Source organism: Schistocerca gregaria, unplaced genomic scaffold (assembly GCF_023897955.1).
Source record: "Schistocerca gregaria isolate iqSchGreg1 unplaced genomic scaffold, iqSchGreg1.2 ptg000925l, whole genome shotgun sequence".
Classification (NCBI taxonomy): domain Eukaryota; kingdom Metazoa; phylum Arthropoda; class Insecta; order Orthoptera; family Acrididae; genus Schistocerca; species Schistocerca gregaria.
In genome coordinates, this window is record NW_026062282.1 from 143,738 (window position 1) to 158,449 (window position 14,712).

General features: G+C 50.4%; 2 protein-coding genes across 3 annotated transcripts; both read left to right on the forward strand.

Moving 5' to 3' along the window:
• Positions 1-2,833: 2,833 nt before the first annotated feature.
• LOC126325534 (vacuolar protein sorting-associated protein 54-like) lies at positions 2,834-7,700 on the forward strand. Of its 2 annotated transcripts, none has more exons than XM_049995243.1 (3): positions 2,834-3,084; positions 3,154-3,406; positions 3,517-7,700. In XM_049995243.1, the coding sequence occupies exons 2-3, from the start codon at positions 3,350-3,352 to the stop codon at positions 6,043-6,045; spliced, it is 2,586 nt and encodes an 861-aa protein (XP_049851200.1). In that variant the 5' UTR covers positions 2,834-3,084; positions 3,154-3,349; the 3' UTR covers positions 6,046-7,700. The 2 variants fall into 2 exon arrangements, with proteins under 2 accessions (XP_049851200.1, XP_049851199.1); XM_049995242.1 differs by having other exon boundaries at positions 2,844-3,124; positions 3,305-3,406.
• Positions 7,701-8,792: 1,092 nt separating this feature from the next.
• Positions 8,793-10,550, forward strand: LOC126325535 (ras-related protein Rap-1-like). Its single transcript, XM_049995244.1, has 5 exons — positions 8,793-8,872; positions 9,308-9,361; positions 9,765-9,854; positions 9,975-10,000; positions 10,147-10,550. Exons 1-5 carry the CDS (start codon positions 8,831-8,833, stop codon positions 10,493-10,495), a joined length of 561 nt encoding a protein of 186 aa, XP_049851201.1. The 5' UTR covers positions 8,793-8,830; the 3' UTR covers positions 10,496-10,550.
• The last annotated feature ends 4,162 nt before the right edge of the window (positions 10,551-14,712 follow it).

Here is a 14,712-nt window from a genome sequence, read left to right on the forward strand (position 1 = left end):
GGGGTCTCCGACTCCGCGCGTTCGAACGCTTCGCCCACCTCCTCGAATTCGCCGGACGAGAGCGGCGAGCGCGACCAAGAACTGCTCTTCGCTTATCACCGCAGCGTCTCTTCTTACCTCCTGATCCAGAACATGCACTTCGAGGACTGCTTCGAGCCGAGCCTCTATCCGACCCTCGCCAAAGACATGTCCGAGTTTCTCCGGAACTTGCTGAACGTCTATCGGTCGCGCCCGAGCCTGCTCAGCGATGGATGCGCGGGACGTCCCGCCGCTGAGTGGCGCGCTCTGCTGAGCGGCGCGATCAAAAACGTGGTGCTGTGCTCCTCGGACGGGACTCTGGAAAACAGACGCTTTCTACTGGATCTCGTCGAGCCGCTGCTCGTCCAACACCCATTCTCGGCCCCCTTCTTCATAGACGAACTGTGCCCGCAGTTGGAGAACTTGACGCCGACGAACGCAGTTCGACTGGTGCTGTTGGAGAAGTGTCTGACATCTTGGGCCTCCACCGCGCAAGACGGCTGGTCGACTCTACTGCGAAGAACCGAAACCAGCAACCACCCCGCCTCGAAGGTCGGGTTCGTCGAGGACTGTCTGAAGACGGGATCCACGCTCGCGCTGTCATTTTTTATCGCGAAATGGATGACTAGCGCGAAAAACAGACACCTCGTCTTTGACAGCTCGGTTTTGCAAATGCTCAAATGCCACTTCTCGAACCGAGTCAACCTGTCTCCCTCGTTGAAATCCCTCACCTCTATGTTCTCGTATTTGGTACCGAATGTCCACGTCAGCATTCCCTCGTGGCCCCGGCTCAAAAACTCGTCGCCGTCCTTCATGAGCAGCGCCAACGACTGCTTCAAGTCGCTCGTGCTCTGGGTCCAAACCATCGAGCTCTACGTTTGGAACATTTACGACCTTCAACGCGCGCTCGACCTCGAGCGCCCCCGCAGTCACTCCGTGCTTCAGTTCATCGAAGCGCAGTCAAAACTGATCAACGACGTGAAGGACCTCGCGACCGACGACATCCACCCCGTGCCGGCCTCCGCCGCGACGACGCTGCTCGAACTCGCGTCGAAGAGGACCAAGCACCCTACCGAGTTCGTACTGACAAGCCGCATTTTGAAAATTTTTGTCCTGCGTCAACTCAAACTGGCCTCCATCTCTCTCGGAGACAAAGGACAATACCTGGTCCTAAACGAGTGCTGCAGCAGCATCCCGTTCTACTTCTCCTCCCAGGTCCAAGCCGAAGAAAAGCTGATCAGCTCGCTGACAAGAGAAGTGCTGGCTCTGGCGGGCGGTACCGGCTATTCGAGCCAGGTCAACAACGCCATAGAATTTTGCAAAGACCCAGCAAACACATTCAAGAACCTGAACCAGCTGTTCACCAGGATATCTCCCATCATCTCGAACACTCTGGCCGAAAACCTAGTGTATCGACCAAAAGAACTGGTGTTTCCGGGCGAATGACGCGCGCCGCCGCCTCTGATCCCGTGGTCTGCGCACTGAGAAAGCAATAAAAAAAACATCAAGGGCGTATTTTTTTTTTTCAGTTCACCATGTCAACTGAGGCAGAAAGTGCACTGGAAACCCGAATCGAAACACTCGAGCACAAGCTCTCCTCCATCGAAATGCACCTGCGCATGCAGAAAACGTGCCGAGCGAACGGACAGGTGAGTGCGCGGTCGATATAAGCTGGACATGAACTTCGACCCACGCTTTCGAGAGCGAACTTAAACTTTCGAGATTCGCAAAGTGCTCACTTCTTTTAACGGCAGGACGCAGGGGACGAGTGCGGCCACCAGGCGAAAAGCAGAATAGCCGAACTAGAGAGCAGAAATCGCAAAGTACGTATGCGGGAGAGGAGACAAATTTTGGCACTCGAAAAAAAAAAACCGTGCTAAATTTTTCGTAGTTGGAGAGCGAGAACCAAAAACTAAATTATCAGATCAGGCACCTTATTCGCTACGTGGAAAAACTGGAGGGATAAGCAAACCGCACCAGACCAATTTCCCAGCTTAGTCGGCCGCATTTTCAATGCGCTCCGTCCTGAAATTCTCCCACTCCCGCTCGCGACTCAAATCCAGACAAAAAAAAAATATACAGAGAGGTATTTCACCTTCGATATACACCACCATATATTGTACGATCATGCGAAGTGCGTAAAACCTGTCTAACGCGAGAAAGCGTCATAGATCTCTCGCGAGCCTCTATTCAATCTCCCTCTCTCGACCGTCATTAAACTTCTATCTTGCCTCAGTGGACGTAGAGAGGGGCCAGTCCACAGCTTTCGAAAATTCTGCCGTCCAAAAAAAAAAAAACCTTGTTTCGAGATACACGTAACCCTCTCTCCATACGCTCGTTCTAAAAGTGGGGGCCCTGTGCATGAAGCCTTTTTTTGCTGCCCGATTCGATCGTGTGCGATGAAAGTGAGTCTGATACCGTATGAAATAAACGCGTCACCATCTCTGTCAAACAAAACAGACAGACTTCTGTCCAGCATCCGTTCAGAACGCGTATACAAATGAGCCCCATTGGGTAGAATAAATTGTACCCATTCTCTCGGTGAAAAAACTATTCAGAATTGCCGTTACTTCACCCTCCTGCCTAGAAAGTCAGAGTGAGGGCCATCACTTTCCACATGCACTTTCTCTGTGAACCTCCGATGGCTGCCTCTCGTAATATCGACTCTACCTTGAGAGGAAAAATGAGCCCATTATTCACCATCATGACATGCGTATATACACACATTTTCATGCATGTCTATGTGTATGAGCGAGTTCGTTGACTAATCTGAAAATTGTGTTGGCATAATTTCTAAAGGAATATCGTTCTTTCTGATTGTCCTCTTATTTCACTCCTAGCAGATGCTAGCGCCGCAGATCTAGCTATGAATTCTGACATCCGCGCTGGACATTCTGGATCTGCCGTATCGCCAAAAACCACCCATATAAACTCAGAAGACACTCATCCGTTCAAGGACACGTCTCATGACGAAGCGCGGCCGAACAACGACAAGACCATCTTCAGCCACTTAAACAACCAGTGTGAAGGCCCTCCTATGCAGGAAAATGATAGCGCTAATCAGAGGTATCCCTACACGCTCGATTTGGTATTTCATCAAACATGTGTACGCTTCTTTTCCTAACAATCTCCAAGCCGGCACTGGTCTCATAAAAATGCGGCCCGAAAGACCGAAATGAGGCGACCATATATCTAGCAAAGCTGAAAAGGAACACTAACAAATCAACCCGATGGTGGGAAATGATACACGTGTTGTGGCGGTGGGGTAACAAATACATAACTCCAGCAAAAGCAACTTTATATAAGTCAACCTCATATCAGTCCTTCTCATATGTTCGTCGATGTGCCTCTTTTGAGTTATAGACCATATCTCGAAAAAACGCTTGCAGTATGTGCGCCTCTGGTCTTATTAGTTTCTCCTAACATTGTGTACACACAGTTTTGTACACACCTATCAAACTCTTTCCTGATCAGCCAACATCAATACTTGACATACAGGTCTACTCAATCCTTCAGCAAAAAAAAAACTCGTTGGAAAATGAGGGCAAGACACAGGACGCCGTCACGTTCGGCGACGCAACCCGTGCGGACACACTTGACTGCAAAAACGAAGTTCCTGCTGTATTCTTTGAAAAGGCATTTGACTTATCGAATCCACAGCTGTTTTACCAGATTCTGTACGACGGGACACCTCAAACAGAACTCTCCGATCGACTCGCCCGTTATTTGTCAATCGTGGAATTGGATTTAATGAATAAGCTTGACAAGCGCTCTGATGCCTTCTTTCAAGCTCTGTGCAACGTTCAGTCACTTCACTCTCTGCTCCTAGATATGTTTGAAAATGAAAAGCAACTAGAAGCTCGAATAGATAATGTAGAGAACGAACTAGTAACAAGGGCTCTAAGTATTTTTGGCATGCAAACCAGAAAGAAAAATTACATCAAGTTGATTCGTCTACTATTGATCATTCGTAAGATCAAAACAGAAATCACTCATATCCAAGACTTGATTTCCAAGAAAGACTTCTTGACTGCGATTGAGGTCTTTAAAACCAGTCAAAGAGCAGCCGTAGAACTTAGGGAGGCCGCGTGCATCCAAGAATGCATTCGGCAACTCAATTCACTTTCCGAGCCCATTGCAGAGCATTTGATCGAGGAAATTGTTCAATGTCTATGTGAAAGCACAGACAACCAGCTGTTTAAAGATACGGCGCGATGGACGACCATTTTGACAGAAATTTTAAAATTTAAAAGACTAGACGACTCGCTCAGTTTGTACAGCAAGAAACTGCATCAGCAGCTTTACAATGCCTTCACAGATACCTGGGTGGATATTCCGGAAAAAAGGTGCATAATTCGCAATTTGGAATCCTTTGGCAAAGAAAGTGACTTTTTCGAGATACTTTTCGACTCTGTATCGAAGATCGAATTCTCGGTGTTTGTTGCCAAGCTCAATAAATTTCTTTTTGAAGAGATAAAGCCGATGTTGGTGTTGGTCAACGATAAGAAACAGGCGTTGATTGAGTTGTACCGATCGATACCTTCCGACGACACAAATCAAAAAAATGACACGGTGCCCCAGCAATCAGAGTCGAGTGATGCTGTGTCTGACAATACAACGAATGAGGACGTCTGTTCAGCGGATGGCGTAGCTGACCAATTCGACCCACTCTTAGATTCTGAAGGTCTAACTCAGTTTTTTTTCGAGAACACCTCCGACAGCTCTGGTATCTCCCTTCACGACACATACACATCAAAGCCAGACGGTCATTTTGAAGATGCGTCGTTGACTGCTCGAGAAAGAGCGGACGTTGAAAATCGAATTTCGTACTACTTCAACGAAATTACCTCGTCCTTTATTGAACACACGCAAAACTGGCTGCAAGAAATTTTAGATATTCGAGCACGAGATGCACATACGCTGTCGACTCGACAGTTCGCTGAATATTACCAAGCGGTCAGGTTGTTTGTCGAAGAGTGTCGGCGCATAGATTCGAACACGTCATACGCCGTGCTCACGTCGACTCTGGCATTCCAACACCAGGTTTTCTTAGAAGATGTCCACAAAAAGATGAAAAGTAAATTGATTTTTTGCTTAGACAGCGAAATTTGGAAGAAGGCAGACGTCGCGCCGGAGTTCTGCCGCGCTCTCGAGGCTATTTACAACCAGGATCAAACCTTGCTTGAACTTGCTTACGATACGACCAACGATGAAAACGCAGCATGCGTCATTTTGGGAAACGAGGTGTTTTCCGTCACTAATACAGAACTTATTTTCTCTAAGACGCTCTTCGACTACTTGGCCATGTTTGAGTATTTCCCGATGTCGGTTTTGATAATCGCGACACTGATATGCGAAATACTCGCTGTCTTCAACTCCAGAGTGAGAGAGCTTCTGGTAGAAGAAAAAGCTGTAAAAAAGTCCATCTTGCCATCCATCGACATAACGCATCTAGCACTCGCGTCTCGGTGTTTGAGCATTCAAATTGTGCTCATACCCAAAATCAGGCAGCGGGTGAAGAGGTATTTGTTGCAATTGACACAGAGCAACCAGGATGAAGTGTGTTTTGAGGGCGGTGGTCCATTGCACGATCTAGATACGATCTTAGACAAATATTTGTTTCACCGACAAGAACTTTATCATCTGATCATAGAAAATATGTGCAAGAATGCCGACACCCGCATCAATGCCAGCACATCAGAAAAAGATTTCAGCAAAAATTTGTCACTGTTGACAGAAGAGACAAAAAGGGCCTACAAGGATCTGGAGGATTTACTGCCGAAGGATGCCTTGGAAATGATTTTCAGACAGGTCATGATGGTCTACAACGAACAGATAAAGCAGTACATGAACAAGACAAAGTCCAAGACGGTCGTCAAAGAGAAAAAACTACTAAATACCGCTTACTACTTTGTCCAGGAATTACAGTGTTTGAACATACCTATTTGGGGAGACGAATTAACAGAACACATTTTGTCTATGTACAGTCGAATCGAACAACAAGAAAGGAATGGAAATCTCAGATAGCGAGCGTTGCATTTTCGAATTGCAAAGACTGTCAAGAACGATTAAGTATAAAAAGTCACGTTAACAACTTGTCAAAAGTTCACACACTCATTATCCGTTTGCGCTTGAATCAAGTGTATCTGTCTCTCTGCGGAGTGGAGGGGAGCTCATTCCAGTTCTAGACTGGATTATAAAGTTTAGAAGGAATGTTTAGAGAAAGCGCAGAAAAACCTTCTCCAGACCTCGGCCAACCTTTATGTATCGGCTCTTCAGAGTCGACGCTGTTTACTGAGGTAACACGATTGTTTCAAATTCGGTATCTTCGATAACTCGGAAGCCCTATTCGAGAAGATGTCTTTCAAGCCACCACCAAAATTTCTCACTTTGGCTGAAGAGCACCAACTGGCCTTTCTGTTGTATACATGAAAGCAGAGTCAATCTGTATGCGTCCCGCGATAGAAGATATCCGGAACCAACATCCTGCGACGTCAGAACAAAAATCCGCAGACGCGCGACAAGAGAGGACGGCGACTTTTTGAGATTGTGACTTACACGGCGTAAAATGATACCGTTCAATGAAAAAGCGTGGAAAAAACACCGACATAAAGAGACGGTCGAATGTGTGTGAGGACGTGTGCAAAATTTCTATCCGGCTATCCGCGCGATTCCGTACGGAAGGAGTTTATGGGACTGCAACCACATGAAGTTGCAGTGTGTCAAATTCGTGAGGTTATTGCGATCGCGCTCACGCTTCTGCCGCATCCGTTTCACTAGACAGCGTTTTTTTGCGTACCAAAACCATTTAAGCCGATGTGTTCACCCCAACGCGCCCTTGCCCGGTGGCGGTGACAGCAGACAGTCTCTTCAAATGCTAATTGTAGATGCTCAACGCTGGCCAAAGAATTCGTGCTCTAATTCGCGAATTTTGCAGAAATTTGCTAGCACGAAGTTCGCAGGCCCATCGCAAGACACCGCACGATCGGAGCCTAGGAAGGGGTCGAGACACATACAATGGCCTCACGTCCGGATATGTACGCAGCGTATGAAATGCAATTCGAAAAGTGTACAGAGGTTATTCACTGCAAAGTTTTGCTATGGTGGTTTCCCAATAACGCGAAATGCTCTATCAAGTTTATTATGAATAAGTGATTTGTCACTGAAATTCTTTGACGGCCAGAGAGAGCTTACCGCGAATCCCCCCTCTCGTACGCATGTAGCGTCCGGATGAAAAATCTGGCTGTCAGAAGTTAAACGATCAGGGCACTACTGTAGTTGGCCAAATCACTCTACCTAGGCAAAGCCTGCAAAAGAACTGCTTATTTTTAAGCAGAACCCTCTATAAGAAACGAAGAGTGTGCACAGACAAGCGATTTATCTACGGAGAGAAGACCAAAAGTTGCACCTGCGAATCTGACATTATTGAAGTGATGGTCCCAAATGCAGTCGTTGACAGGACGTTGTCGACAGAAGTAAAAAACTCTTCTCTCCATCACGTCCATCTTAATCGTCAGTAAACGATTCTCCCGTAGCTCCATCAATGACACTCGTGTGTATCCCTCGAAGTTGCTCTCTTCTCACTCATTGAGATAAAATCGGGCGCAAGAAGTTGCGATTACCCCCCCTTCCGTAACATTTCAATTTCTCAGAATAAAAACGACCAAGCGCAAAAAAACTCAGCCATTCAGTTCAGTATTGTACTTCCCAAAAGAGAAGGCCGCTCAGAATAAGTTCCCAGCATTATAGCCTTCTACAGTCTAGAAAAAAGCCCTCATGAGAACCGAGACACAAGAGCTACGAGCCCTACTCATTTTTCTCATGAAAAAGCTTGTTGATAAAAGATGCTTCACACCACCTATCTCGTATCTCGATAGATTCGCAACAAGCTCTGCAAACTTTTTAGTGCTGTACCTACTTACATACAACGTGGCAAGGTGAATGAGTCTGCCAGACCACAGGTATCAAAAATTTGTAAGGGAAGACAGAAACAGCCGTCCCCGCTCAAATTTTTGCTTTGAGTGTCAGCCGTACGTGTTAGGTACGAAGTGGTAGCTCTCGCAGCCCTCTACAAGAGGTTTCTCCATCGCGCATGAATGCCTCTGTCAATCACAGTTCATACAAAAAAAAAACACAATTTAACAAAACAGTTGTGTTTACGCGCCCATATCGACCCGAGGAACAAGCGCGTCGCTGGCGTCTTATGCGTGCGGATAGAACCCCGTGCAAACGAGAATAAATAGAGTAACAGACGCAGTTTCTCTTTTTTTTCCCTCTGAGTGCACCAATACGAGAGCAGCGGGTTCGGCGGGCAGCTAAATGGCACACATACAGGCGACAATGTCCGAAAGCGCTTCATGATAGCAAGACAGACGTGTGTGATATAGCGATCAGAATCCGAGGCCAGCAGTTGAAAATTATACGGCGCGCTACTATTGTGCTAGTAGGATATGCCTTAATATAGATCTCGAAAATGGTATTTGGGCCCGAGAGTTCGTGAGGGAATTGGTCGATAGAGTACACTTTGTGCGAGAGAGAAGAGAGAATTACTGGACTTTTCATGGGTGAAAGTGAGCGGCGAGTCTGCAAGAATTGAGTATTTCTTCGAGTCGTTCGAATCCACGGATCGTGAGATTTGGCCTCCGCAGGCCGAGTTCTAGTTTCGCATTTGAGCCGATTTGCCACACTAAGCTGATATGTTTTTTTGTGCTATAAATCTGATTATATTAAAAAAATTATCTCTTTGTTTTGTCTGTGCAAGACACTTCATTTTACTGATAGTTTATTTTGTTCGTATCACACAAGCCGAGCCATGCCTCGTGATTTTAAAATAGTCGTACTGGGCGCAGGTGGTGTACGTTTTGTTGTTCGTATGCGTGTTGTCTTTCGGGTTTTCACGCGCTAGATGAGCCAGACTTGAAAAATAGAGAAGACAGGCCAAGATTCGTTTTTGTTAGGACTGAAGCGAGGGAAACAATGCTACCTCTACTTTTATCGAAGAATCGGCTGTGTCGCTACGCTTTTCACAGGGAGTGCCTCAAGTTTTCACGTCGAATTGCCTACGGTTCAGAACTGCCGACGGCTATAGAAGCTCGCACTGTTATGCAGTTGTTCGAAATAGGTGGAGGTGAGAAGACAGATCTATAAACTCGGCGCTACAGCTGTTAGACTCATTTTTGAACTGAGCATTTCTCCTATATGTGTTTTTTGCTGGCGGATTTTGTATATGATATACTTTGCTGCCACCTTCTAGCGTGTATTTTCTAACAGATTCTTTGGCGCCGCGTAGGTGGGCAAGTCGTGCCTTACCGTTCAGTTTGTTCAAGGAATTTTTGTGGAGAAGGTATGTGATGGATGTAGAGGTGTGAAGAAAACAGAGACAGAGTTCAAAGCGTTTATGGCATCGAAAAAAAAAGCAGAGGTGGAGACTCGACGCGCTTAATTCACGTAGCGCACAAATTCAACCTTTGTGCTGTGAGGGAATTGGTGAAACGCTTGTCCTGATCTGTCATGCAGTTGATGTTGACACACGTCAAAAATTTTGTTGAGACCCTCTCTGCGTTTTTGAGGACCGGCGCTTTTTACACGAGCACCTGCGTGTCAGCTGCACTTGTGCGCAGGGGGTCTTACACGACTTTGAGGGTCTCGTTCAATTTTTTGGCTTCTAGAAAGGAGGATGCCATTTTTTGTCTGCGCGTGAATAAGCAATACTGAAGCTAACAATTTTGCGTTTGCTACGTCTCCAGTATGATCCCACCATAGAAGACTCGTATCGCAAACTTATTGAAGTCGACAACGAGCAGTATATGCTAGAAATATTGGATACGGCCGGTACTGTATGTTAACAAATTGGTTGAGGAGCCGCTGAATGCGTTTAGAGCGTTCACACCATTCGTGTGTCACCTGCTGCGTTTTCTTACACAAATTTATTTCTGTATCTATGATGCTGCGTACAGGAACAATTCACGGCAATGAGAGATCTGTACGTTCTGAAGGTCACTCGTTGTGACGTTGTTTTTAGTGGTTTGATTTTTGCGGTTTGAACGGCGCGCATGTCGCCCGTTTGTGGTGGTGCGTGCACCGTGTGAAGAAGCCATGTGTTTCGCTGACGTTTTATTTGTGTTCAAGCTACATGAAAAATGGACAGGGTTTTGTGCTCGTTTATAGTATTATTGCACAATCTACATTTAACGACTTACCAGAACTTCGAGAGCAAATTTTGCGGGTGAAGGATACGGATAAAGTTCCGATGATTCTCGTGGGAAACAAATGTGACCTCGCGGATCAGCGCGTCATTACATCTGAACAAGGCACCAACTTGTCTATTCGTTTTGAATGTAAATTTCTCGAGGCCTCTGCCAAGACGAAGACCAACGTAGATGCCATATTCCACAACTTGGTGCGTCAAGTAAACCAGCTCATGCCTCAGGAGAAGAAGAAGAAGGTTGACAGACGAGGTGGATGCATGTTAATTTAACATATTTTATGAAAAAGAGTTTAATAAAAATGCGTCGTGTGTCATTTAGTCGTTATGATGGGACAGATGTGTGATGTCCGTTGTTTTTTAGGCTACTGGAGCTATATGAGAAAAGGAATTTGGTGATTTGCGTATTCGATGCGCACGGGTCGCGGACACGGTCTCGCGTTTATTTTTTCAGCATTTCGATAAAGCGTCCGTCGTCTCCGAATTCGTGTTCGACGAATTTGATCAGTTCGACTGCGGCAGCCTCGACGGTGGGGTCAGGGTCTTCGAGGAGCTCGGAGTAGGTTTGAAGGAGCTCGGGGAGATGGACCCAGTATTTTTTCCCCAGAGATTTGTGAAACTCGTACAGGACCTGAAGGCCGCCCCAGCGGACGAGTGCGTGTGGGTGTTGGCAGCGCTGCCTGACGGCCAAGGTGAGGCGCCTCCAGCCGCCGGTGCCCACGTAATGAGCCAGTTGGCCTATGCAGGGGACGAGGAAGAGGAGGACGCGGTCTTTGTATGGTTCGAGGTACCAGAGTTCCAGTTGTTGGGCGAGGGCGTCCGCGTAGGTCCAAAGTGAGTTCGAGGGGAGGGAGTTGCTCAGGTCAAAGCGGAAGAACTGTTGGAGGCTAGAGAGGACGAGTCCGAGAAGGTGGTGAAGGAGGAGGGAGTCCTTGGTCTGGTGGAAGGTGAGTTTTGCAGCTCCCCAGTGTGCGGGGACGAGTCCGAGTTGTGAGTCGAGGTTGCTCGGGGTGAGGTCCGAGGTTGTCTTTAGGACGAGGAGGGCGTGGTCGATGAAGTGAGAGTAGTAGGGAGAGAAGATGTGTTTTAGGTTGTGGATGAGCATGTTGACGAACCGGTAGAAGAACATGACGCGAGACGTGTATAGGGCGTGTATGGAGGGGGTGTCGGAGGAGGGGGTGATGTGGGCCCAGTCTAGGAGTTGGGAGAAGAGTGGGCGAAAGAGGGGTTCGTTGAGTTTGAGGACGAGGCGGCGCAGGTTGAGGAGCAAGAAGGATTCAAAGTGAACGGAGTGGGCGAAGATGGGGAGAGAGGTTGATTGGGGTTGTCGATTGACGTCGTAGAACGACGCGAGTTGCAGAGAGAACGAGAACAGACGGGGAGCGATGGTGGGAAGGGTTTTTGGAGTTAGGTGCTTGGACAGGAGGCCTACGATTAGGGCCAGTTCGAGCATGGAGCAAAAATGGAGGCTGGGGAGGAGGGAGGAGGGGTCGCAGAGAGGAGAGGGTGGTGGCAGGGGATCGGAGGTTTGGAGGGTGTTCGTGGAGTTGTGAGGGAGGTGGTCGAGAGAGGGTGCCAGAGCGCCGAGTTCGAGTTCTTTTTTTGTTGTTTTGAAAAAGCTGTCATTATTTTTTTCTTGGTCGGTGAGAAGAGCGTTGTGGCCTTGGACGAGGAGGGTTTGGTTGTAGGCGTCGTCGAGGAGGAGCTGGCACCAGGGGCGAAGGGGGAGGGGGGAGGTGGCGAGAGAGCCGCGGAAGAGGTCTTGGATGGCCGGGGTGGGGTAGGAGGCGGTGCAGAGGTGGAGACGGTAGGTGAGTGCGAGGGGTTCTAGGAGGATCCTGGCTTCGACGTGGGTGAAGATGTGTTTGACGAGGTTGTGGACGAGGGGCCAGTGACGAAGCAGGTGTCCGGCGGGGCTAAGCCAGCGGGAGAGCCAGTCGGTCCAGGAGGAGGGGGGAAGGAGGGGGCCGAAGGAGCGCACGAGAGTTTCGAAGCTGGCGAGAGAGGACTGGACGATGGAGGGAGAGTGGAGGGAGTCCTTGGAGAGCAGAGAGAGGTCGAAGGAGCGCAGGACGGCGGAGTGAGCGGAGTTGAGGAGGGGGAGGAAGTGGAGTTGGAGGGCGGAGCCGAGGGAGGCCAGGGCGATGGTGAGACTGGACTGGGATTCGAGGTCTTCTAGAGATGGGTGCTGGAGGGTGGAGAGTTGGTCGAGTTGGCGAAGAGTAGAGAGAGAGAGAGAGAGGAAGGTGTTTGTGTTTTCTAAATTTAGGGGCAAATTAGAAAAAAGTTTGACAGCGATTTGCGTGGTCCAGGCGGCCATTTGCTTGAAGAGGGAGAGAGCAGGGGGGGGGGCGCTTGAGTTGGGGGGAGTCGGAGTGGGGGGGAGGGGGGTCGTCTGAGAGGGAGGGGGGAGTGGTTTGGTGGCGTTCGAGCAAGTTGAACATTTTGACAGCGAATTGTGACAGGGTGTGGGCTACGGCCTCGCGTCGTTTGAGGGCTAGTATGGCGTCTTGGTCGAGGGATTGGAGTCGGTTCTTGAAGCACAGGAGGGCGACCCAAGTTAGTTTGGTGTCGGCGTTTTTGAGGAGGGAGGCCATGCCGTCGAGGAAGACCTCGACGTCCAGGAGTTGGTTGAGCCGGTCGACGAGTCGGTCGAGGGCGGCTCGACAGGGCCGAGAGCGCCGGCCGGAGGGGTCGGCTTTGGAGCCGAGGGGGGGAGGGGGGGGCCAGGGCGAAGAGGGCGTGCAAGAGGCAGAAGGCGGCGCGTTGGAACTTGGAGAGTTCGGAGTCTGGGAGTTCCAGAAGTTGGCTGACGAATGGTTGGGAAGAGAGGTAGGCGTCGCTGAGGTTGAGGGCCTCAGAGACCAGGGAGGAGCGGGGAATGAAAGAGAAGCGGAAGTAAGACTTGAATTGGCAGAGAGGAGAGTGGCGAATTTTCGACTCCATTCCGGCGAACCAGTAGAAAAGAGTGACCAGAGATAGTATGCACACACAAGGATGGAATTGGTGAAACAGAGAGACAGCGACCTGCGAGTAACAGAGGCCTTCGTCGGAGGAGGGGGGTTCTAGAATCAGTTCCTCGGAGTGCGCCTCTGCTTTTGAAGGGTCTTTGGCCGCTTCAGAAAAGGAGGAAGCGTGCGAGGCGCAGAGGTCCTGAGAAGTGTCCCGCGATGCGTCCTGCGACGTCGCAGAGATGCCGTCGGCTCTCTGCCTCGACCTCCGCGCCTGCGCCCTGGAGGCCTGCTTCTGAATCAGAAGCAGCAGGACGCACGGGAGGTACTTCTTCTGAAGGGCCTTCTCGCAGAGGTGCTTCAAAAGCAAAAGACGCCTCTGGGGGGAGATCAGACCAAGCTGGTCTATCAGCGTCCGCAGCAGCGCCAGGGTGGGGCAGTGCGAGGCGGGTGCGGCCGGCTGCTCCCTCGAGGCGGCTTTCCTCCTCTTCGGCGCGTCGCTCGCGCGGACGCCGGTCAACGCGCCGTCCCCGAGCGCCTCCGCTCGCCCGTCGCCCCTCAACAGCGCGGGAACGATGTGCTCCACCGCGCGCTCCATCACGCCGAAAGTGTACGTGTCGTCCAAGCGGTGAGCCGACGACGCGATCAGCGAAAACACCTGCACCAAGTGCTGAGTCAACTTCCGCGGGAACAGTCGCGCCATGTGGCCCAGCAGGACCATCACGCTGTTGTGCAGCGTAGGATTCGCGTGCAGCCGAGTGCTCTGAATCATCACGTCCACGGAAAAGTGGGACTGCAACCTCTCCCACTCCTCCCCGTCCTCCTCCAACCAAATCGTCGGCTCCATCGGCTCCGTCGGCTCCGTCGTCTCCATCGGCTCCGTCGGCTCCATCGGCTCCGTCGGCTCCATCGGCTCCGTCGGCTCCGTCGGCTCCGTCGGCCGCTCCTGGTCCAGCTTCGCCCCGGGCGTCGCCTCGCCCAGCTCCGCCTCCACGTCCATCCTCCACTCCTCCGCTTCCCGCCGCCGCGCGCCCGCCTCCGCGCCCCGAACGGCCACCACCCGGCTGATCGCGCTCAACATGTCGAAAATCATGACCTCCACGTACTCAACCGACGCGTGCTTGGCGTTCTCCTCGCCCTCCACCACGCACCTCAGCAGCGCGAACAGCGGCTCCACGAGCGACAACCCGCTCCGAGCGAGCTCGACCCTCGTCTGAAGCAACTCCAACAACACGGTCAACTTTCCCATCCAGTCCACCGACGCCTCTCCTCCTCCTCCGGCGCGCCCTTCCGCGCCCCCTCCTCTCGACTCCCGCTTCCTCTGCTTCGCGGCGTGTCCCGGCGTCGACGACTCCGCCTCCGCGGGCCTCAAGCGCTCGATGCACACCCACAACGCGCGCAGCACCAACTGCGGGTCAATCGTCAACTCGCCCAGCACCGCCCACACCCTCTCCTTGAACTCCAAGTCCTGCGACTGCAGCGCGAGCGTCCACAACTGGTCGAACAGCGCGTACCGATTCTCCAACTCCAGCGACGCGA